We start from the raw sequence: 25182 nt of genomic DNA on the forward strand, positions 1-25182 counted from the left end.
GCGTTCTGATGCATGTGGTCAATGTGGCTAAACCCTGACGACACGCACTTGATGGAGGTCTTGCATGAAGTATCTGGAAGAGGCAAATGCGTAGACAACGGTTCCAGGGAGGTGGGTGGAAGAAAGGGGAGTTACTATTCAGTGGGTACAGTTTGAAGATCATGGAGAAGCTCTGGAGAGTGATGTTATACACCATTGTGGATGTAATTAATGTCCCTGAATTATACACTTAAAACTGGCCAAAATGGTGAATTCTGCTCTCTTGTCACAAGAAAGCCCAAGTGAATAAAATAGAGATTTAAAAAACCAAAACCAGTGCCAGGGACATGCAGGGCTCCCCGCGGGCTCCGTTAGGGAGGGCGGCGGGCCGCAGGCTGGAGGGCGCAGAAGCAGCGTCCCGGACTCGAAGAAGGCGGTGAGTCCCACCCTTCAGTGTGTTCGGCGGCCGCTGCTGGGTGTAGGAGGCCTCGCGATTCGCGTTTGGATTAGCTCCGTCTGCTTGCTGAAAATGAACTAACAACACCCTCTTTTCCTCCCCTGTAAAGATGACTGCGTAGAAGAGAGAAAACCCGAACAGTGAGGACAGTCAAGGAACTTTTTTTAAATGTCCGGATGCTTGCTCTCCCACTGGCCATAACGAGCCCCCTATCTGGAGCCCTAGATTTGGATTTGTAATTCCAGAACACGTTCAGATTTTACCAGCAGGTGTTTGGGTAACTTGCAAACCCCGTGCTCATCCAAGGCATTCCAAAGTATTTTAGTCTATCTGTTCTAACATTTTGTAATAAAAGATTCTCTAGTTTGAATTATTTTACTGTTGCGTTCTCATTCGTCTTCAGTGACACGGACTTCAGTACTACTGTTCCCATTTTACAGAGGCAGCAGAAGAGCCTGACTTTGTAGTTCTCCAGAGCCTGGATTAAGTCAGTCACAGAAGAGAGCATGGAGTCTACCAGATCTGGGGACTGGCACAGGCAGACAGGGGAGGAAGGGGGAGTGACGAGAGTCAGGGCATCGAGTGTGGGGACCACCCCAGAATGGACGGCTGCCTCTGAGGAGTGGACTTTGTGTTTTTTTTAAGATAATGTGTACGAACATGGGCCACTCAGCCCGATATAAATTGCGTTTTGATTGCTACTTCCTTCAGCATAAGCAGCACCCCATATGGGGGTGTGCAGACCTCATCCCAGGTTTCATGTCACTTGAATACTTTACTTTCCACAAAGACTAATGGTTGGTGCTGTTTTCATCTTTGTCCCGTGCCCCTGCTATGTTACTAGTCTCAGGATCCAGTAACATCTCCAGGTGACTCTGCTGAGGTAGTGGTCTACACCAACGGTTCCTGATGCTGACCACGCATCAGAATCACCTGGACAGCTTAACTAAAGCAGATTTCCGGGCCCTCCCCCCATAGTTTGATTCAGAAGGTCTGCTGGTGGGTCTTGAGAATTTACATTTCTAACAAGTTCACAGGGAATACTGATGCTTCTGTTCTGGGCACTGATGCTCTACCCCTCTCCAGACAATAATGATTTCACTGAAGACAGGAATTTAATTTTTATCAGTTTATTAACATTTCTGTAATCAACACCAGCCACCACCTGAGTTAGATTTGTTACTGTTGTGTGTGATCATGTTCACAAATTAGGGACACTTTGCTTACCTCTACCGGTATGAACAAAAATCTTTTCAGTACCTTCTGGGCACTTCATAACTTGAAATTCTGAAAAGTTGGGATTTGGGCCTACAATTTGCTATTTAAGAGACCAGGTCTGGTGTTGACAGTAAAGCCACCATCAAAAGCTGCATTAAGAACTTCATCCAGGGAGCTTGCTGTGACAAAACTTAAATCCTGTCGTACATTGCCCGGGATTTCTTCAAGGTCTTTTTCATTCCTCTGAGGAATAATGACTCGCTTCAATCCTGCTCTGTGTGCTGCCAGCACTTTGTCTTTAATCCCACCCACCTATAAGCAGAGAAGAAAGTTACTCAGATTTCTGGTCATCCTCAGACTGTGAGAGATCCCTGACCCAACCCTTCACGGCTGTTCTGAAACACCTAAATCATCTACCATTCTGTTATAACGTGAGCTAGGAAAGCCACTAAAAAAGGTTAATAAACAGTGAATTCTTTATGTTTCAATTTGTGTTCTATTTAATCCTTTTAGTGGGGGAAAATTAAAAGCTTTCTATAGATATGAGCACCTCTTATGTCCATGATTCCTTTTCACACTGTCAGGTTAGTATTTATATTCCATTCTGTAGTCAAAACAATCTTATCTATAGGTCGAGTCTGGAAAATCATTACATTATTTTGACCACAAATACCATTCCTACAGAGCTTAGTTGTGTGCCAGGATTATTTTCTCCTGTACAGGTTTAAAATCATAACCTTTGTGTCACGTGATGAAGAAAGCATATCCCAAATGATGTACGCTCTTATGGTGGTTTTAAAAAATATGTCCACAATGGTCCCTTCACAAAAGGGGGAGTCTAATTCCCCTCCCCTTGAATGTGGGCCAGGTTTAGTGACTCATAAGAAACAGACTGTGGGGGAAGTGACGCATGTCACTGTGAAAGTATGACTTTCACACTTAACCATAAAAAATGAGAGTTGTTGCTGCTAGAATTGAGGGTTATCTTCAGATTGAAAGGGCCTTCGCCAACCGTCTCTCTGGATCTCCTGCCCTGGAGGTAGCCAGCCACCATACTGGAGATCACCCAACAGCCTCTGGAGAAGCCCTAAGGTGAGGACCTGGGGCATCCTGCCAACCATGACCCATTTGCTAAGTCAGGTGAGTGAACCACCTCGGAAGCAGATCCCCAGCCCCAGGTGACCTGCAGATGACTGCGACTGCAATGATGGGGCCCTAAGGCAGATGAGCTCAGCTAAGCCTCTCCTGAATTCCTGACCCACAGAACCTGAGAGAATAATAGTATTATTGTTTTGGGGGGTGTGTTAAGCAGCATCAGACTCCAAATGCAGCTCTCAGACCCCCCAGAACACGTAGGCCCTGGAGATAGCCTCTGAGAGCCCTGCAATGACCTGCAGCCGCACGGCTGCTCCAGGCCCTCCTGCACAGCTGTCGTCCGCCGTCAGGGCTCTTCTGTGTGCGGCTGAGGTACACTTTCCGAGACAAACGGACTCCTCGCATGTATGAACATGCCTACCTTTCACATTTGGTTGATGGTAAGGCTGTGTATACTAGACTGGATTTAAAATCCTTCTCCCTCAGAGTTTTGAAGGTCACTGAGGAGACTGATGAGACAGCTTTTTCCTCGGTTATCTGAACAGTCGTGGGGATGAAATCTTTCTCCTGGTTGGCGAAGGCCCTTTCAATCTGAAGATAACCCTCAATTCTAGGAAATGTTCCATTATTTCTTTGACAGTTTGTTCTATTCCGTTTTCTCTGTTTGCTAGAATGCCTGATAGTTAGATGCTGGATCTGCTTGACTGCTTTTTCTATTGTTTTTTTTTTCTGAATAGTTTTCTAATTTTAAAACCTAAGTTTTAAATCCAAGTTTTGTCCCCATTCTCTGTTCTTGAACTGTTCTCTCTGAACTGCCAGCTTTAGCAAGTCTTTCTCTTAAACGCTGTAAAGGCTTTTCATCTCTCATGGAACAGGTTTAAAACAGGGGCTTCCTCAAAGCTGCTGTGGTTCTCCCCTGTGGGCGTGGGAAAGCCTTTACCTGGGTGCTTCTCTGCCCTGAGAGCAAGGGATCAAGGGGAAGACCCATTTATTCTATGGACATTTCTGTGAATCCCCTGGTTTTGTTTCCCATCTCTCTTCTGCTCTCCTGGTCTGTGCCTTGTGGCTCTGAGCTCACGCTTTTCCCAGATTCCTTCTGGGAAGATCGTTTCTACCTCCAATTCTATTTCACCAGCGAGGAAACTATCTTCCAGAAGTTGGCTGAATTCTCAGCTGCTGACTCCCCACTCATTTTTGAGTGTTTGTGTTATTCCTTTCACTCTTTGCTTAGTCTAACATCTTGAACTAGGAAGCTGAACAGTTCATGTCAGTAAAGCATTTATATTTCCTTTTAATAGCACTGATAATATTAACCACTATTAACCACTGTTACAGTCTCCTGAAATGCAGTAATTCCTGGGTAAGGTGAAGAAAGGAGATCAGCCATTCCTTTCAAATACAGACCTATAAATGTATCATAATAATAGGATTTAGAACATGGTTGAATTCCTGGTTGAATTTTAAAAATTGGGGAAATGAGAGCAGTTTTAGTGATCTCTCAACTGGTGATTCTATGATCTACTTTCACAATTACCTCATAAAATAAAGGTGTTCTAAGAATAAAGAACATTCGTTTCTTTTCTCACTTTGCTATGAACCCACCAAAATTCTGTTGTAAACTAGTACTGGTAATCAATGACTTAAGACCCTAAATGATCGCTCAAGTTCTCTGTATTTTTTAATCAGTGTTTTTGTAAGTAGTTTAGGGTATGGAGGGGAGCCCCAAAGCCCCATGTATATAGAATTTTTTACAAATTTAGCAATTAGACATGGTTGGTCTTTATTATAGTTTCCATTTTATACTTATTTTCCTATAAATCTATCAACTATAGTAATCTAAGTTATTTATAGGAGGTCTCACAGGGACTTCAAAAGTTGAGGAGTTAGCCTCAAGTTTAAAAAAATCAGCTGATATCCTGTTTTACATAGAAGTTATCTGGTTAACAATTTGCTAACTGGAACAAAACCTCCACTCTTCACCTCAGTGGCTGACATTTCTGATGACCAGACTGATACTTCTTTCCCTCATAAGTCTTCTTTGTTAGTAGAAGGGAAAACATTGTTAGTTTTTATTTGTTCAATATTGAAAAATGTGCATTAGTTACAAGTATAAAACTTTAATGTGTTTAAAACTAAGGTATATATAGGAAGAAGGGAAATTACTATTTAAACTTAAAATTAAAAAAAATTTAAAACCATATAAATCACTTTCTTCAGACTTACTGGAAGAACAAGACCTCTCAGTGTGATTTCTCCAGTCATGGCTACATCTGAACGCACCAGCCGCCCACTAAAAAGCGAGGCAAGACAGGTTACTATGGTAACTCCAGCAGATGGTCCATCTTTTGTGACAGCACCAGCTGGGAAGTGCAGATGGATGTCTGTGTTGTCAAGAAGATCAAAACTTCCAGAAGCTTAAAAAAGGAAATAAGGATTTTAATGTAGAAAAATTAAACCGGTTTTCTTTTTCTCCTAAAAAAGAGAATCAAAAAGATAAAAACGTTTTGGGTAAATGAATCCCTCAAAATATTAATGGGTGGTACAATTAGAGTGGGGTCTGGAAGAACAGTTTCATTCTACTCTAAGGAGAATTGAAAACAAACCCTTGAAAATCAGTTTCTAGTTCAGGCGCTAGCCACATAGTCCTAACATGGGAGCTAGAATTTCTGTGGGCATTCAAAATCAAAGGTTTGCTACTTTCGTGAAGGTGTGACTCTTTCTTTAGAGCCCACCTTCATCCTTGTCACAACTGGGAGATGCCTCCCGGATCACGATCCAAAGGCTCCTTCCTCCTCCCTGCTTGACAGCAGTGCCTCGGCCGGGGCGAGGCCACTCACCGTTAGTCAGATGGTATTTCTTTGCATTGCTGCGGAGCCAGCTGATGGCAAGATGGGCAGACTCCTTCATGACGTCCCCTAGCTGGCCAGTCAGAGTTAGCTGACCTTCACCATCCATTCGGCTTGCCTCCACGAACATGATTTCCCCACCTAAGGGGGTCCAAGCTAAACCTATTGCCACTCCTGGTTGACTCAACCGCTCGGACACCTTGAGAGAAAGAAGAAAAATGATGAGTTCAGTCAACAAGAGCCAAATTACATTCTGGCTGGCTAATCTCCCCACCACATGCCACCACAGCCTCCTCCTTCAGTTACTCTTCAACTCAAAGTACTTACTACTGCACCTCATTTGAACCAAACTTCCTGTTTGGCACTTATTTTTACCTTAAACATGTGTGAATAACTTTGATTAAAGAGCCACATGTAGTTACACATGCCCTAATTTTCAAAGAACAAACCCAATTGTTTTATCTACTTAAATATTTTTATTAGGCTGCATATTTATAAATACTCTAGAACCTAACTTCATTTTAGGCAATCATGCATTTGTTTCAGAAACCGGAAACCTTTTTCAAGCAGACATTTCTTAAATGGCCAAGTGTGAAGGTCTGTGTTAAAAACCCTATATTTTACTTCTCTGCCACTTTACTTTCTGTTATTGCTGCAGAAACACTATAAACTACTACTTCACGATGCCCCGGATCTTTTCCCGTGGGCTTGGAGGCCCACGGCGCCCTCACTGCCGCTGTCAACTGAACATGTCACTTGCCTGAGACCACCAGCCAGGTGATGAGCCAGTTCATGCAAGTCAGGAAAACACATAAAAAGTAACAATACAGCTGAAACACAATCACATTAACTTTTACTGCACCCTCTAAGCCTCCAAATTTCTTATCCTATAGAAGAAGCTATCCAGGGACGCCTGAGTGGCTCAGTAGGTTCAGCGTCTGCCTTTGGCTCAGGTCATGATCCAGGGTCCTGGGATTGAGCCCCGCATCGGGCTCCCTGCTCAGTGGGGAGTCTGCTTCTCCTTCTCACTGCCACTCCCCCTGCTTGTGCGCTTTCTCCCTCGCTAATAAATTAAAAAAAAAAAAAAAAAAGCTATCCATGTCAGAGGAACTGAGCACAACTTGTCAACCCGTCACTAATCCAGATATGAGATTTTTCCACCAGAGGTAACTTTCTCACTAAGGAGAAGAACCAACAGTCTGAGTTTCTGGTTAAAGGGCTGCATTGCTGATTCTTCTTCCTTTTCCAAGGGGCTTAGATGGTGAAAATCCTGACTTTAAAACACTCCAAAATCATGTGTGGCGTCCACGAAAGCTATTGGGCACTTATTTTTACTGGTAAACCCGCTAACATGTTTTGAAAGTTTGTTTCATAAGTGAGAGACTCGGAAGTCCAAACTGTGGCGTTCACAGAGCCCAGCACATACCGGATCCCAAGTCCTCAGCTTTGGCACTTGTGCCCTGTTTCCATACGTACTTGAGGAGAAAGACACAAAAGATCAATACTATTTAAGGAAAACATAGAAACAACTGCTTATAAAAGTGTTCCCAAGGCTTGTTTTTTTCTAATACAAAATCAATTTTCTATCCCTTAATGACATCTACTTTGGGTAGGAATTTGCCAGGGGTTCCTGTTTTATCACATGGCTCTTTTCTAGGGCTGAGTGAAAATCCTAAAGAATTATCCTCAGTACAATGAATCGTGTAAATTTAACTGAAAAAGCCATTTGGCAGAATTCTGTTAGCTATAACAAGAACCATCCCTTTTTTACAGCTAAATCCTCAAAACTCATTTGTCAGAATACCAAAAATGTGTCCAAAGAATCAGGAGTAAGGTGCTTGTTGATTACTGTGTCGCTTCAAGAAACCAAGCCAGTTTTCCAACTTTCCATCTGCTGGGGAGGCTTCGTACTCTGGGTAGAGGTAACTGGTGCATTGTTCACTGAACAATGGAGGGCAGGTAAGTACATATGGCCAAACCAGAAACATCCAGGCCCACAAGCATTTTATTCTGACTTGATGGTTAAGTGTTCTCATATTAACCTGAAGATGGGAAAATGGCAAATCTATGATTTAACAACATACAGGCGGGAGAAGTGAGGGGGCTTGACTACCAGCAACCCAAGAATCTCTGTGATTAAGGCTAATAGCTGTTATCTATAAAGGTAAAGGATCTTTAATTCTTAGATTCTTAGACTTAGAAACATACTTTATTTTTTTAAGATTTTACTGATTTGGGAGAGAAAATGGAGACCATGAGTTGGGGGGAGGGTGGGCAAAGGGGGCAAAGGGGAGGGACAAGCAGACTTCCTGCTGAGCAGAGAGCCCAACACAGGGCTCGATCCCAGGACCCCAGATCATGACCTGAGCTGAAGGCAGACGCTTAACCAACTGCGACACCCAGGCGCCCCATCACATGTTTTTCAAGATTTTATTTTTCAGTACTCTCTACACTCAATGTGGGGCTCGAACTCACAGCCCCAAGATCAAGAGTCGTGTGCTTCTCCAAACGAGCCAGTTAGGCGCCCCCCGAGTCATACTTTTGAGGGCACGTGCTCTGAAACTGTAACAGTCACACATCAGGTTTCTACATATTTTCCCTCAGAAATGAGGGGAATGCAAGTAACTGTGAATGTAAAGGGTAAGACCCATGCTTCTTTCCTGCTCTTGTGTGCAGCTTCCCAGCCATCTTAACCTGTTTGCACAGAACAATTTGTGTCTCATAGCACTCCTTAGAAAGTGACTCAACACAATAATTTCAAAACTATGTGTATCAGTACTTTTCTGTCAGTTTCTAATTGCATTGCTGGTCTGTGGAATCATCAGTTAAATTAGCCAAGACAGGCCTCAGCTCGAAGCTGAGAATATTTTCCCTGCTAGATGTCAAAGTGGAACACAAGCATCCCAAGCTCATTTTGTCGTTCAATTTCCCACAGGTATATCCTTGTGCTTCAATTTCCTTATCTGTTAAATACATCTTGTTTATAAAGAAATGGTCGATCTCTTCTTTAATAATTATATCATGGAAATCAATCATGTAAATATGCAGATTGAAGGAGTGCTGAAAATACTTAATGAAAGACCTAATTAATAATAGAGTATGTCTTCTAGGGACACCTGGGTGGCTCAGTCAGTTAAGCATCTGCCTTTGGCTCAGGTCATGATCCCAGGGTCCTGGGATCGAACCACATTATGGGCTCTCTGCTCAGCGGGGAGCCTGCTTCTCCCTCTCCTTGCCACTCCCCCTGCTTGTGCTCTCTGTCAAATAAAATCTTTAAAGAAAAAAAGATTATATCTTCTAAGTCTGGTTCATTCTCACCAGTTCGACAGTAGCCGTGCTGAAGGAGCATCTGTGTACTAATCATTGCAATTTCCCACCGTTCATCCCCCTTGATTAACTGGAAATAGTGATACCTGACTGAAACAGTAAATACGTACAACTCCTTGTGACGGTTCCAAGCCTCGATCAATGCTCACGGTTTTAGGACCTTGTTATTTACTACCGCAGCCTCATGAGAGGGATCGAGGGCTTTACGCTCATTCAACAGTGCTTTACAGAGCATCCTGAGCTAGGTTCCATGACAGCTCATAGAGACATAAAAGTGAATACCTCTTGGAACTGACAGACTACTCAAGCACATTAGATAAAGGCACGATTCTACTCCAGCACAGGGAGACAGCGGGGTGTGTACCAAGGGCTTCCGTCTACAGGGCCCCGAAGAATCAGAGATCCGTGTCTGGGGAGCAGGGACAAGTGTCAGAGAAGAGGCTGAGCAGTGTCTTAAAATATGAGTAAGAGTCTGCTGGGAGGAGAAGGGCCAGGAAGCCATCCTGAGACAGAGGCCAGCAGGTGCCAAGGACTGCAGACACGGGTAATTCCACGGCCTTCTTTCCAGCACACATACCGCACTGACCGCACAACCCCAGCTATGAGATGGCCGTGGGACGCGGCCACTGTCAACTGGTTTCTTTTATACCTCAGAGCGCTTTTCGTGCTCCTGCCAGGCTGTCACCACGGCAGCTATCCATCTGCCAACTTCTTTCAAGTCTTTGTACTAAGATCCTCAGCCTTGAATTCATGAATATTTGATTTTCCTAGTTGCAAATCTGTTTCCATAGTGTTCAGAAAAGGGCAGGTCAGATCCCATTTGCCTGGGAGAGGTGCGGGGGTCCACCACTGTCTGTTCTCAAAGCCCCAGTCCGGCTGCCACCGCACTGCAGAGAGCCAGCTGCTTCCAGCCCCTTTCACTAGAGCCTTTTCTTGGCACAGTCAGTTCGTGGTGGGGCACCGGGCCAGGCTGAGTGTCTGACACAGGCGTGTGCGGCACAGCAGGTTAAATGGAGTACATGGAGACTTCACGACCATAACTCTTGTGGGCATTTCACTAGTGTTTATACTCTGCCCATTTCTAGCACCTGGTTTTGTCTGAAAGGCAAGCATGCTGATGGAATCTCCTGGAATTCACCTTTGGATGCATTTTATTCAAGATGCCTTTTTTTTTTTTTTAATATTTATTTATTTATTTGGGGGGAAGAGAGAGAGAGTAAGTGTGAGTAGGGGAGGCGTAGAGAGGGAAGAAGAGGGACAAGCAGACTCCTGAGTGTGGAGCCCACCACTGGGCTCGATCTCACACTTCTGGGATCATGACCTGAGCCAAAATCAGGAGTCTGCACATAACCGACTGAGCCACCCAGGCGCCCCTATTCAAGATGCTTTTAAAAATGTGCATGTCTATCTTCTTCCCTTTAATATTACTATTTTTTAAGGGCAGTGGCCTCTGGAAAAGGACTTTTCATACACCACTGCAGGAAGCCAGTGTTAAGGCTTTAATACAAAATATGAATGGAATCAGGAATACTCAGAAAACACAATCTCAGCACGAGCAGGACAGACAGAATGCAGAAACTTAGGGCATGGATGACTGGCTTTCTGAGGCTGCAATGACTAGAGCTTACCTGTTCTTCTGAGTGTGTTACTACATTTACAGCTGTGAGTTTAAGACTATTATTACCCCCAGAGATTTTTGGTCAACTGCAAGACTGGCCAGCTAGGATATGTATCCAGTGATGTGGGGGCCTCTCCTGCTTTCACTAGGATGCAAATGACAATTGTAAGATTCTCATTTCACCCTAAGGATGTTCATGTAACCAACCAATAAAAGTAATTACAACTGAGCTGACCATTATTAAAGGTCATCTCCTAACTGACCAGATCAAATAAGATTAAGTAACTGTCACTTGATTCCTGAGCCTTTCCTACTTCCTCTGCTGCTGGATGTGGCCCCGGCCCGTGCTTCTGAGGAAGCACCCTAAGCGCTCGGTGCTGTGGCTGCGTGCGCAGCATGATGGACGCCCAGATGGCTGCAGACACCTGCACCCACGCCCACTCCTTCCCTCCCTCTGTCCTAGTGGAGGGAGAGCGTTCCTTTCCTTTCCTTTTCTTAAAGTGAGTTTAATTGATCTTGTCTCTTTAGGAAATCTCATTGTATTGGAAAAGGTGACTTATGATACTATTCCTAAACATGAAATCTAAACTAAGTTCCTAGAAGTCCTTTTCCAACCTGTTTAGGGAATTCTAAAGGGACAGAACTATGAATAAAAATGTGCCTTCTTCCCTTTCTTCCTAACTGGTAGTTTGTTAGGTCAGTCACACTTTTGGCACTAACCTATTTTTGCAGACTCATCTTTGACGAGAGTGAAGAATAGTTAGGGGTGGTGGAAGACTGTTAAATGCAGGTATAAAATGAGGACTACAAAAACAATAAAAACAGCGTTTTGTTTGTTGTTGTTGTTGTTTTGGTGATTAGGGATGTTAGTTTTTCAGGAGTAAGGCAGTTGCAGGAACCAGCATTTGTTCATTTTTAGCATGTACCAGGCACTACGGTGGGTGTTTTATAGACATCAACTCACCCAATCCTAAAACCCATCTAAACACGTACGTATAATTAGCCCCAACACATCCCACTGAAGGAGGCTGGGTTTATCACCTGGTGAGTGATGGGCCTCCTTCCTCCTCCCTTCCCCTAACCCCCTGCTCTGGCAGCTGGCCCCCCACCTCCATTCCCTTCCCACTATGTTCTGCTTGCAGAACACTCTTCCCCTTCCTCACCACCCTGCATCCTGCTACCACCCAAGGTGTCTTCCAGCGAACAGCTGATGCTCTGCTGCTACCTGGCTTCTGTGTTCTCTGAACAGCTCCTCGATCCCAACAACGGCTTCCTCACCATACCTCAGCCACTCTCTTCCAGGTCCTTATCACCAGCAGAAATCCCACCACCTCTGAAATCGGAATTTGAATGCTCCCAGCCCAGATGATTTTCTTCTCTCTCTAGTTCCCTTGTCTTCAAGACCATCGATGCTGCCACCTTCACATTCTGCACTTGCTCTGTCCTGGCTTCACTTCTCTTCCGGTGAGAAGAACAAGCCTTTGTTCCATCATTATCATTTTCTTGTAAATAACCCACTCTTCTCGCCCCTTTCCTCATTATGCCCCACAGAGGGCGTCCTCGGTTGCACACGATTTCGTCCCCTCGCACTGTGGGTCCCACCCCATCTCACGTGCCCGAAGACTGTTGCCACTGTCCCTCCAGCTACACCCGTCCCGCTCTCTCTACCGGCTTGCTGTGATCAGCACACAGGCCTCCACTTGCAAACAGTCTCCCTGTGGCCACCTCATTTCTCTGCAATCCTTCACAGCCAAGTTCTGAAAGGCGGAGCCTCCACATTCAGTGTTCCCTCACCTCCCGTTCTTTCTTCCACACACTCCCAAATCTCCCATGCCCGCCACTCCCCTCTCCCAAGGTCACTGACCTCCATGCTATCAACACGAATACACAAACAGCAAACACATTTGGCCATTCCCTCCTTCTGGAGGGTCTCCTCCAGTTCTCATGGCAGCATAAAACCCCTTTCCCTCTTACCTGCCTGCTTGTTACTTCTAACTTTCGCTCTCTTTTTGCGGGCTCCTCTTCCTCTCCATGACCCCAAGTGTTGGCGTTCTTCCGGGCCTGCCTCTAGGCTACTGGCTCTTTCTGTGTATACTTTTTCCTCTGGTGACCTCAACATTTCTGGGACTTGACATATTCTCTACCTTCTGACGACTCTGTAACTCATGCCTCCATCCTGGACCTCTCCTCTGGGCCACAGGACTGCATGTCCACGTCTCCTTTCACATGTCTCAGACAATTCAAACTTGACACGTTCACCATCCCCGTCTTTCTCATCACAGTAAATGGCACTGCCACACAAAAATCCTGTTGCTCCCACCAGAAGCCCAGAAGTTCCTTCTAATGACTGTTTCCTTTGTTGTCCGTATGTAAACCATCAACAAGCCCAAGTCTACCTGTAAACGATGTCTCAGATGGTGCTGGAGCAGTGACCCCTCCCCTCCAATCTCAGCGCTGCCTGTCTTCCCTACAGCACCAATCTCAACTTACAGTTACATGGTAACTTGTTTATTTTCTCTATGAAAGGAAGCACCATGAAGGTAGAGATCATACCCTGTTTACTACTGTATTTACCACCAGCTCTTTAACACGTATCTACTGAACAAATGAAACTCTTTCTAGAAGAAATGACAGACCCTCGACTTTTACCTTTATGGAGAATACAGGCATTTAAACCAAAAAAAGGTGCCTTACAACACTGTGGATCACTTCAACACATACTCCAACATTCCTAGTACAATCTCTCTCCAGACTTTTTCCCCAGGATCGCAGGAAGAAGAGTGACGAAGGCTGGCCACTGCGCATTCTCTGTGAGAACTGAGACCCCAGGTGTGCCAGCGCTACATTCCCCGCACGTGAGAAACAGAGCACAGCTCTGGAGGCAGTCAGGCTTGAACCAAATCTCCATTTTGGCAAAAGCTGTGTCTTCTTGCAAGTTATTTAAACACTCTAAGCCTGTTTCCTCATCTGTTCTTGGAAAGACGCCATGACTGAGGATTCAAAGACATGTCACTTGTTAGAGGGTCTTCCATGGTGCCTGAAACCTAACAGATACACACAAAAAGTGGCCAAGAACCCCAGGCCAAACCCTCCCATTCCAAAACATAGCACTACACTGGGTAAGAATACAAACAAAAATCTGACGTAGAGCAGATGTCTTTTTTTTTTTAAACTGCCATACTTCAAGCCATTCTCTTCTTAGCAGGGAGGCTAAGCCCTCATTCTCTTCATTCAAGCCCTCATTCTCTTCCTTAGCTTGGCTGGACAGGGGACTGGAGAAGAGCAGAAAGAATACTGGACTTGCCATCAGCTGGTCTGAGTCTGAATACTGGCTTCACTATTTGCACTTTATGTGAAATTTGCAGGACTCATTTAATCTCTTCAAGCTTCTTCCTGGGTATAAAATGGAAGACTCCCAGCATACTGATGGCCCTCGGGGACAATAAGACAAGAAATGTTCCATAAATCTTAATCTCAGAGATGCAAAAGCTTGGGCGAGGGTGGTTAAGCAGCTTGGGGCTGATGGTTCATCAGACCACTAGAGGTTGAGACAGAAACCCCAGGCTACAGGGTGAATTCTCTCAAGTGTGGAAAAGATGAACAAAATGTTCCAAACTCCCAAACACCAGACCTTCTATTCTAAGATGCTATTTTTAAAAGGCAAAAGGCTATTAGACTCTACCTTTCATATTCATGTTGGCGAAAAGTGCTCAGATGCCTAAAGGAAAATGAGTTTCTCCAACGATATCAAACAGAGCTGTTAAGCAGTGTTTATAAAATTTCTCATTTCTGTTCTTTTGGTTCCTTTTTTTGCCAAAGCTCCAAGAATCTCAACAATGCTTCCAAACCTAAAAGCAGCAGAAATGACTGGGAGAGAAGGGGTATATGCAACAGAAACACGCATCAATCTTTTGTTATCTGTTGCTGTAGTTTAAATTCCCAAAGAACTTCTGGAACGTACTGTTCCAGAAAGCTTAGAGAAAAAAGCCCATTGGAAATGCAGGAGTCAGAACCTCTTTTCGTCTTCACTCTCAAAACCACTGCATTCTTGCAGAACAGAAAAGTAGGTTTTGCTCACTTTCTCAAGCAAGGAAAGTTCTGCTCCATTTCTTATAATACTTCAAACTTTAAATCCATGACATCTTAAGAACTCAAATAACCTATCTGCCTCTGACTCTACTGTTCAAGACCAGATTTACTGTTGAGAGTAAACAAGTTCTATTCTTGTAACAGAGTTTTGTAGAGAGGTTCATTAGCCTTAATGACCAGCTCAGAGTTTAAACAGATAAACAAGATGGGTTTCGGGACTACTTTTCCTCTCCACAGTTTTAAGACTTGAGGAAAACCGCATCTACTGGTAGTGATTTTGAATGTCAGAGGGAGAGGTTATCTTCTGTATAATTTATCAGACTTATTCTTCTGAAAATCATTTTTTTTTCTTAAACTGATAGGAGGTGATGGTGAAGCTTCTGAAGAACATGCTATGTTCAGTAGTATAACAAAATTTTTTTCTAGTCACTGACCCATACTAGCTCACATAAGAATCCTATGCAATATATCAAAATGCCTCAGCAGACACAGACTCAATACCTTTTTCCATCCAGCTACCTCAACTAAGTCCTGGGGCTCAGGCCTTTCTGACTGGACATTCTGTGGTGAGGGACAGTTAGGGGAGCAAGATGTTAATAGGGCTGCGTGGCTTTAACCCAAGGAGCTATTAACAACAAAACGACAGATTTCCAAAAGATGCAGTCTAGGTCTGCACTAGGGCAGTTAAAGCGAGGTTCACGTTTTCAGATATTTTATACTTAGGTTGTTTCCCTGTCTCTGTCCCCCAAGACTCTGATAGCACAAAAAAATCTAAGGATTTTTTAGGCATTAATGGGAATATAGAATTTCTAAGGAGGAAAGTCAGAGACACTGTTGTTAAAATGGAACTGGAGGGCAGAGAATAAGATCAGACCGAGTTTCCAGAAGAGGATGTGGCCAGAGTCTCTGGCTCTCTGCAAAAGACTTACTTATTATCACACTGGGCACTAAAATTCAATACCATGGAGAAAACAAGTTTCCAATCTCCAGACAAAATTCAGCCTCCCAAACCACCCAGTTCTAACTTTCCTCCAACCTGTGAAGCAGCCATCATAGTAAACTGGAGGCCATCAAAAAAGAAATGAGAATAATCACCTCCATTTCATACATCGGGGGCCCAAGGATGTCTTTCAGAGCATGGAAATCAATCAAAATTGGCATTTCAGGTGGTAGGGCTAAGTCCGGAGTGTCACTGATGGATTCAGGTTTTGCATCTTCTAAGATGTGTTCTCTGCAACCTAAGAGAGAAAAATGTGTTTAGAAATTCTCAGAGATTGGAAGGTTTGAAAATTCATTAGTATACATCAAACAGAAGCACAGCCGACTTTAACAGATCAGTCACCTTTATATATTTATTCAGGCACAAAAATTTATCTCATGATCTGTGGAACTCAGGCAGAGACTTCGTCTTTCAAGAGCCCCTGAAGGGTGATATAATGCACCGTCTTGTTCATTTATTCTCACTTGTTTGTCTACCCCTCCCACTGCACATAAGCTCCAGCAAGGCACAACCTTGTCTGTCTTCTTTTTTAACCAGTATATTCTTAAGCCAAGAACAATGCCTGGCCCTGCTCAACTTTAGAGGGCAGACACTGAAGGGTCACATGCAATAGATTACCTTGTATGATTCTGTCAGATAAACAGAACACAAAGCTTTCAACTCCCTCTTCAGACAGGTCCCATCAGGTGTCCCATTTCCTGACAGGCGGCAAGAACTTGGAAATGATGGATCCCCATATAAGCAATGCTTCTTTTGCAAAAAGGTTATTTTCCAATAAAAACAAGCATAACTGCCAGTGCTATAGTAAAAGCATATGAAGCCTGGTCTGAGACCCCTATGATAATGGACTATTTCCTTGACCTGCCTAAGAGCCCTGGTTGCTAACAACTTGTGGGAGCACGGACTCCTGGTTTGAGCCTAGACATACAAGGAACAGGCGCCAACTGCCTTATCAGACCACCTTTCTGCTGCTCTCTGTAATTCCAGTTTGAGGAAAGAAAAATGTTATGTAAGCCTGTAGCCAGAAACCTAAAATGAATAGAGGTTGAAAAAATGTATGAAATATTTGTCTCTATTCATCCTTATTCCTAGTTTTGCTTTTCTTTTAGCTTTGCCATAACTCTTCCAGTTTTTATACTATCTCATGAAATGTTGTAAAATATCTTTATCATTTTTTTTACATACATCCTTCCTTCTGGAAATGATTACTATAATATACAACATATAATAATTATAAACTTGCCATTGTGTATTTTATTTTTATTTATTTTTTTTAAAGATTTTATTTATTTATTTGATGGAGAGAGACACAGTGAGAGAAGGAACACAAGCAGGGAGAGTGGCAGAGGGAGAAGCAGGCTTCCCGCCGAGCAAGGAGCCCGATGTGGGGCTCGATCCCAGGACCCTGGGATCATGACCTGAGCCGAAGGCAGACGCTTAACGACTGAGCCACCCAGGCGCCCCTGTGTATTTTATTTTTGGTACCATTCTCCCTTTCTGATATCTCACGAAGTTAAAAGAACTGTTTTTCACTAACTCCTTTCCTTCCAAAAGTGATTCCTGAATGTGTTTTATAATATTAGGCCCTCATTTTAGACTCCAACGATAACTGGAAACATCCTGGGGACTGGGGTGTCCCTAAATAACCCCTGCATAGACCAGCCTTGCTATGATAACCTTCTGGGTGAATGGCTCTCTTAGTCTGCTGGGCTCTCTGGGGCTCCTCTTCAAGACTGAATCATGAAAGATACGTGATGGAAACCAAACAACAGCTCAGATTTTCCACCACTTGCTGCCTGTCAGACCCTCTGCCCAGCACTGAACTTCGCACTACCTATCTCTACAGGGTTCTTGTGAGGATTAGAGAATTAAAGAGAAAACCCTTTGCAGACTGCGAAGTGACGTACCTTAAGTGTAAGTCTTGAGTTATATATATTCTCACAGTCATTTCTTTGGAATGTCATTTCATCTTTCAAAGTCTGGGTTCTAGGAAGTATTCCCTGATATTTCCAACTTCTTACAGCACTTACCTGTTTTACTAAATCTAGCTATCACTGGGTTACTTAGTAGCTTGTGGGCATGGGAGGTTTTCTGCCTGCTGCCCTGTTTGCAGTCTATCTAAGCAGTGTCACTGAGCAAGGGTGGAAAGGCACCCAAATGGCCAGGTTAGCTCCCTGTAGATCTCAAAGCAGAACAGAAAGTAGATCTCATTGCTTAATTTAAATTAATGCACAGAAAGAAAAGCACTACCTAAGGTTACTACTGTACCCTAAAAATGAAGGGCTCTGAAACTTCAGCTGATGCACAGAAGAGGCTGTGAGGTTCTTTAGCCTGGTGCGCTTTTGGATGAGGGGCTTTTCTGAGATCTAATTACTGTTGCCAGCCTGGAATTCACGATCACAGGAGGAGGTCAAGCTGGATGGCTGAAAGCCAATCCACAATTATGTAACTAATGCTTCAGGATATCCAATCCCTTTCCAAGTAGAGTAGTGAACTTAGCGCTTTGAGCACTGAGGAAGTGGCGGTGGGGAGAGCTGTTTCTTTTCTTTTCTTTTCTTTTTTAAGATTTTATTTATTTGAGAGAGAGAGCACAAGCAGGCGGAGAGGCAGAAAGAGGGAGAGTAAGAAGCAGGCTCCCCGCTGAGCAGGGAGCCAGGATGCGGGGCTCGATCCCAGGACCCTGGGGTCATGACCTGAGCGGAAGGCAGATGCTTAACCAACGAGCCACCCAGGCACCCCGGGAAAGCTATTTCTAATGCAGCTAGACCTCATAAGATAAAAGATGGCCATTTCCTTCAGGCTTTAGGCACAGCAACTGTGTCAGAAAGAATTCAATAAACTTAGAACTAATCTGTGCTTCAAAATGCTCCATCCTTACAACCTAAGCCTAGAGAACGAAAAACTCAAGCCAAGAAAATGGTGTCAGCTAAGCAGGAAAGATAGGCTAGCACTGGGTTTTAAGTATCATCCACAAGGACCTACATGAACTGCAAAGTGACAGTAAAGAAATAGAATTCAGAGAATTCACACTTCGATTCCTCAAACAACCAACCAGTACATCATCATCTCACAAAGATGCCCTTCCAGGCATGAAATCCCGGTTACAGGTGAGCCCTCTGTGTCCTATGCATGAGCTTTCAAGCACTCAGCTCTAGTGCCAGGTTTCCCCCCTGCCAGAGGGCTCAGTACCCACAGAAGACAGTGGCAGGGTCCCGAGGACTCACTACTGGCTTTGCCCCAGAGTGTAGCATTCAAGCAAGGTGGACTTCTCAAGGCGAGGCAAGCAACAATAAAGAAAGTTCAACCTCTCCCAACGTAACACGAGCCCTGTCCCGCGAGCGCTTCCCGCTGAGCCTCAGTCTTCCTCTTCTGTGCCCTTCTCTTGGGCAAAAACAGTGGTTCTTCAGATGGCTAACAGTCACATGAAAAGGACTGTTTCACCAAGCAGCGAAGAAGTTTACATTGTAAGAGTAAGATACCATTTGTTGGTTACCAAATTAAACTCTAGCAAACTAGTTTAAGAAATGACAAAGATCACTGTTAAAGTGAAGAAATCTTCCCAAACACCGAGCTTATGAAATATAAAGTGATTCAATCTTCCAGGAAAGCCTCCCAAATATTCATACTCACAGACCCGGTGGTCCCAGTTTGCAGGCACCTACCCTTAAGGACATTATCAGAACTGCAGATGACTGTTGTGTAGGCAACAGTTTAGACAACAAAGCTACTTGCTGCAGAATGACTGTAAGAGCAAAAATGAGATCCAATATAAATACTCAGCGTCAGCAACATTAAGAAACTGGTACAGCCATCTACGAAAATACGACGCAGTCAATAAAATTGTTTCCTGAGCGTTTTTAAGTAATGTGAGAAAATTCTTTTGAAACAATGTCAATTTGAGGAAAGAGGAGGGTATACACTTTCACATGGCATGATTTTTACTAATATAACATAATATAAATATATGTGAGAATGAATGAAATGATATAGTCCAAAATGTTAAAGTCATTCCCTGAATTATGAGATTAAGATTACATGGTGAAATAGTCAATAAATAACAGTCTCCAATCCTGGCTCTGGTTTCCCAGTTGGCCCTGAAGAAAAGTTACTTTACCCCCTTGTATCTGTTTTTCCAATCTGTAAAACCATAATAATTATAGTAACCCTCGTAGAGTCGAGTCGCTGGGAGAATTTAACAATGTTTAAAGCCAAAATATGTATAAATGGGAGGAAGTGAGTTATAGAGTTAGAGAAATATTTCACACAGACCTCTAAGACTCCCAGTTCTTACTCCATAGCCCCTTTTGCTGAAGAAAACAAAGTGCCCTCTGCAACCTAATTCCACTCAGGGCCCCAGAGAGAGGGCTTCAACCACAATCACAGGACTGTTGGGAGCCACATAAATTTAACATTTGTAAGAAAAAAAGAAAAAGATAACAAAATGCAAGATTCTTCCCTAGGCTATAATATATATTACTATTACATTCAATGCACCAAAATTTCCTTTATAAATAACTTGGAAGCATATTCTTAAAAGTAATAAAGTGCTACTAAATAGAGGTTGAAAAGGCAGGCCATGGAAAAATGAGAAGCTAGCTCAGCCTCACTCCACTTCAACTGTTTCTTCACTTCAAAGATGAAACTGTTCTAAAAGTGGGAGGGAGCTGAAGTTCTTTTCGGTGATTCACTCTGCTCAGAGAGGTCTCCCAGCTCTTCTTTCATCCGTGTTATCAATCAGCTTGTCCTAACAGAGTCTAATTCAGGACTGAGGCAGGATGGTCAGGGTATAACCAAGGAGTTCCCCAGCACGAAGGCCGCAAATAAACAAGCAGCAGCCAAGCAGCAGCCGGGCAAGCTGCAATGTGCTCGCTCTGCTCACCGGCGCCCCCCTGCAGCACAAGGACAACCATGCTCCTGCGCTGCAGTGCCCTCCCTCAGGGGAGCTGATGTCACCCAGGCTATTAGGAAAAGACGCTCTCCAGCTACAAACTCCTCATGAGAAAGGATTAGGCTTTCCAGAGCAGCTGTCCCAGGGACGCGATCAAGTGTTCTTTCCCACCCACTTTTCCTCTCTCAGAGGAGCATGACTTAAATGAAAGCAGCCCAAGGGCCCAAGAATCACTGTGGGAGGAGGGAGAGAGGAAGATATTAAGAGGGGAGGTAAGGAGGTAGAATAGAGGGGTATATCATCTCCGGAAATGCCCAGGAGCTTTGTGTTTAAAAAAAAAAAAAAAAGTTTCTTGCCTTTTGAATAAATCTCGTGGCAAATGGCATCTCTTGGTAGGGGATCCAACCAACAATGGAAAACAGCAGAGGTCAGGAACACAAAAAAGGCTACTAACAACAATTCTCCAGAACGTAGGGGCAATGAAAATCTACCAAATCACAGATGCCCTAGGTGATCTATAATCATCTTTACTCCAGACAGAACATTTTAGTTATCACTTATTATTCTCTGTATTCTGCTTAACTTCAAGTATGCACCACACCTGTGAGTGCCGGCCCATGAGTTCAAAAGCTACACTTTGAGGCAGAGCGATCACAGGAACCCTTTCATCTTGATAATGGACGAAGTGTTCATTTTCACAAAGAGCTGGTTTCTAATGCTCGTGGGGTAGGGATGGAGGAGCGAAGGATGGAGTGTACCAGAATATTGTTAACTGCAGCCAGCAATCGCCAGGGCCCAAAACACGGGGTTAGTTCTCCAAAGAAATGAACACTACCTGTTTCTGTCATATTAATACAATGTCCCTGAAACAGCTACCTGAGAACGGCTGGGTCTCACTCTGAGCCTTAGCAGAATTCAGGAAGAATCAGGAATTCAAGAAGCATAGGATAAAACCATGATATATAAACTTTAAAAGGCAGAAAGTCAAAGATCTGGCCCAACCCTCCATTTTTTACTCAAGGAAACCAAGACCCAGGGAGGTTAAACCAATTGTCTTAAGTGCACAGCAAATTACAGACAGTACCAGGATTCCTGGCTCCCGACCAAGGATACCTTTTGTCCCAACCCTGAAGTGCAGTCTAGAAAAACTGCCTATAGTTCAAGAGTTCCTTGACAAAACAAGGCAACTTGGTGGTAAATTTAGAGATTAGATTATATTTTCCTAATTGAAAATAATCAACTGGTAATAGAGACACAGATTCCCTTCTACGACTGTTGTCCAAAAAAATCCCCCCAAACTGTGACAGACTTGGGGATGAGTGAAAACAGACAAATGGGTGTTGTGCAGTGTATCCTTCCAGCTAGTCTGTGTCTTACTGCTTCTCAGCTATTTTTCAATTCTGTAAGCTGTAGGAACCGAAAGTAATGCAAATGATGCTCGTCTGTGGATATGAAAGTGAGCTTTGTTCAACAGAGGTGCAACTCACCCTCTCTCCCTGTCCCATGAAGCTGGTTTTGCCAATTTCAGCATTCCTGACTGCCTACATACGGGTGTACTCCTGGATTCTCCACTGAACCAACTGTAACATCTCACTGGTTGTCTCATTAATTAATAAGTTAATCAAAATCTTTGACATATGGTCATTTTATATTTGTATGATGGCAATGATTCTGTTGTTAAGAAATTATCATCCTGGGGTGCCTGGGTGGCTCAGTTGGTTAAGCGTCCAACTTGTGATTTTGGCTAAGATCATGATCTCATGGACGGTCAGATCGAGCCCCGTTTTGGGGGGTGTGGTCCACACTCAGCAGGGAGTCTCTTGAGATTCTCTCTCTCTCTCCCTTTGCCCCTCCCCCCACTCATATTCTCTAGAATATTAAAAAAAAGAAATTATTATCTTTTAACACTGTACAAAAACACTTGTTTCTAAACAGTGACAGATCTTCCCAGAAGTCAACTCTTAACCACTATGAGTAGCTAATGCATTTATTTATTTTTAAAGATTTTGTCAGAGAGAGAGAGAGTGCACACAAGCAGGGGGAGGGCAGGCAGAAGGAGAAGCAGGCTCCCTGCTGAGCAATGAGTGTGATTCAGGACTCGATCCCAGGACCTTGGGATCATGACCTGAGCCGAACACAGACGCTTAACCGACTGAGCCACTAAGGCGTCCCTCTGTCTAGATTAAGAAGATCTTAGGGCCTCAGACACACAGATACATCAAATTGCTTTAGGTATAAAAACATGAAACTTCCCATTTTCAGTATTCCTCCCTTTGGGTAGATCCTCAGAAATATCCAAGAGAAGTACAAATGACCCTCCTTACTTCCAAGAGGCCTTGGAGTCAGAGAACCTGGGTTTGTAGTCCAGCTCTTTCCACCTGTAAGCTCTATGACTTTGGGAAATTTCCTTAACCTATTTTTTTAAAAAGTGTTTTTATTATGGTAAAATATGTATCACATAATATGGATCATTTTAACCATCTGCAAGTACACAATTCAGTGGAACTAAATACATCTGCAATGTTGATATAACCACCACCAACATCTATACCCAAAACTTTTTCATTATCTCAGCATAAACTCTGTAGCCATTAAATAACTCCCCATCCTCCTCTCCCCTCTGTTCTACTTTTCTGTCTCTATGAATGTGCCTATTCTATGGTATGTGTCCACCAAAGCTTGTTTACCCATTCATCATGGTCACCTGAGTTGTTTCCATCTTTTGGCTCTGGTGAAGAATGCTGCCATGAACACTGGTATCTGTCTGGGTCCCTGTTTTCCACACTCTTGGATAAACACCTAGAAGTGGAATTGCTGGGTTATATGGTGGTTCCATGTCTAACTTTCTGAAGTACTGATGAACTGGTTTCCACAGGAGCTGTGCCATTTTATGCCCCCACCAGTTTCTCCGTATCTTCACTGCTTTTTATTTTCCATTTTTAAATTACAGGTATGAAGTAATATCTCACTGTGGTTCTCATGTTAGGCATCCTTTCATGTGCTTACTGGCCAGCTGTCTGTCTTCTTTGAAATGTCTATTCAAGTCCTTTGTTCATTTTTGAATTGGGTTGCTTCTGTTGGTTTGAGTTGTAGAGTTCTTTATACATTTCTGGATCTCAATCCCTAATCAGATACAAGATTTGCAAATTTCTTCCATTCCATTGGTTGTATTTTTTTTTCTTAATAGTGTCTTTTGATGGGGGGCGAAGCAAGATGGCGGAGGAGTAGGAGACCTGGATTTCGTCTGCTCTCAGGAATTCAGCTGGATAGAGATCAAACCATTCTGAATAGCTACGAACTCAACAGGAGATCGAAGAAAAGAACAGCAGCAACTCTATGAACAGAAAAGCGACTACTTTCTGGAAGGTAGGACATGTGGAGAAGTGAATCCGAGGTCATATTCAGGAGGATAGAAGGCGGGGGAGGGGGCCTCTGACCGCAGCTTCTGGCGAGTGATAGAGCAGCAAAGTACAAAATCAGAACATTCAGAAGTCGGTTCCGCTGAGGGACGTCGCTCCAGTGGCTAAGCAGGGGGTGGAACCTTCGCGGGACAGTATGGTCTCAGGACCCTCGGAGTCACAAAAAGACCAGGGGTCCCTGAGTGCGGCAGAACTCCCAGGAACTGGAGCGGGGAAGCCGGCTGCAGAGACAGAGCCGAGGCGCGGGCTCTCAGCTCAGGGTTGCCATAAACTGTGATCAGCCACACAGTCAGGCCACTGTGCCTCCAGCAGAGACCCAACAAGTGGCAGATCCGGGGAGACTCCCCTTCCTCCCCCGGGAGGAGTGGCGCGGGAGCGCACCACAGGGATCTGCTGGGTTTGGAGACTCCACACGGGGTTGGGTGCCAGAGACAGAAACGCTCCGTCACAGGCCGGGTGAGCACGGAGTGCGGCCAGAGACCGGGGAGACGGGAGTGATTGACTGCTTTTCTCTGGGGGCGCACTGAGGAGCGGGCCCTGATTTCTCGGTTCCTCTGGGGCGGAGATTGGGAAGCCGCCATTTTCACTCTCGTCCTCCAAAGCTGTACAGAAAGTTTGCAGGGAACAAAAGCTCCTGAGAGCAAACCCGAGCAGAATACTTAGCCCAGACCGACAAGGGAGGGGCAATTCCACCTCCGGCAAAGACATTTGGGAAACACAGCAACAGGCTCCTCCCCCAGAAGATCACCACGAACAGCCAGCCAAGACCAAGTTTACCGATCAATGAGAACAGCAGAACTCCAGCGCCTTCTTCTCTAGTGCCCCTGGAACACTGTTCAGAATTGATCACATCCTAGGTCATAAATCAGGTCTCAACCGGTACCAAAAGATTGGCATTATTCCCTGCATATTTTCAGAACACAATGCTTTGAAACTAGAACTCAATCACAAAAGGAAAGTCGGAAAGAACTCAAATACATGGAGGCTAAAGAGCATCCCACTAAAGAATGAATGGGTCAACCAGGAAATTAAAGAAGAATTAAAAAAATTCATGGAAACCAATGAAAATGAAAACACAACTGTTCAAAATCTTTGGGATGCAGCAAAGGCAGTCCTGAGAGGAAGTTATATAGCAATACAAGCCTTTCTCAAGAAACAAGAAAGGTCTCAAATACACAACCTAACTCTACACCTAAAGGAGCTGGAGAAAGAACAGCAAATAAAGCCTAAACCCAGCAGGAGAAGA

At 44.0% G+C, this 25182-nt stretch overlaps 1 protein-coding gene across 1 annotated transcript in view; it reads right to left on the bottom strand.

Annotated features, from left to right (window-relative positions):
- Positions 1–1550: 1550 nt before the first annotated feature.
- LONP2 (lon peptidase 2, peroxisomal) overlaps positions 1551–25182 on the bottom strand; it is a 114544-nt gene continuing 90912 nt past the window's right edge. The window contains exons 12-15 of the mRNA XM_027617236.2: positions 15725–15867; positions 5587–5794; positions 4973–5163; positions 1551–1966 (exon numbers count right to left, since the gene is read on the bottom strand). Of these exons, the coding sequence (XP_027473037.1) occupies positions 1745–1966; positions 4973–5163; positions 5587–5794; positions 15725–15867 (764 nt within the window). The 3' untranslated portion in view covers positions 1551–1744. The remainder of the gene's footprint in view (positions 1967–4972; positions 5164–5586; positions 5795–15724; positions 15868–25182) is intronic.

This window comes from Zalophus californianus, chromosome 17 (assembly GCF_009762305.2).
Source record: "Zalophus californianus isolate mZalCal1 chromosome 17, mZalCal1.pri.v2, whole genome shotgun sequence".
Lineage (NCBI taxonomy): Eukaryota > Metazoa > Chordata > Mammalia > Carnivora > Otariidae > Zalophus > Zalophus californianus.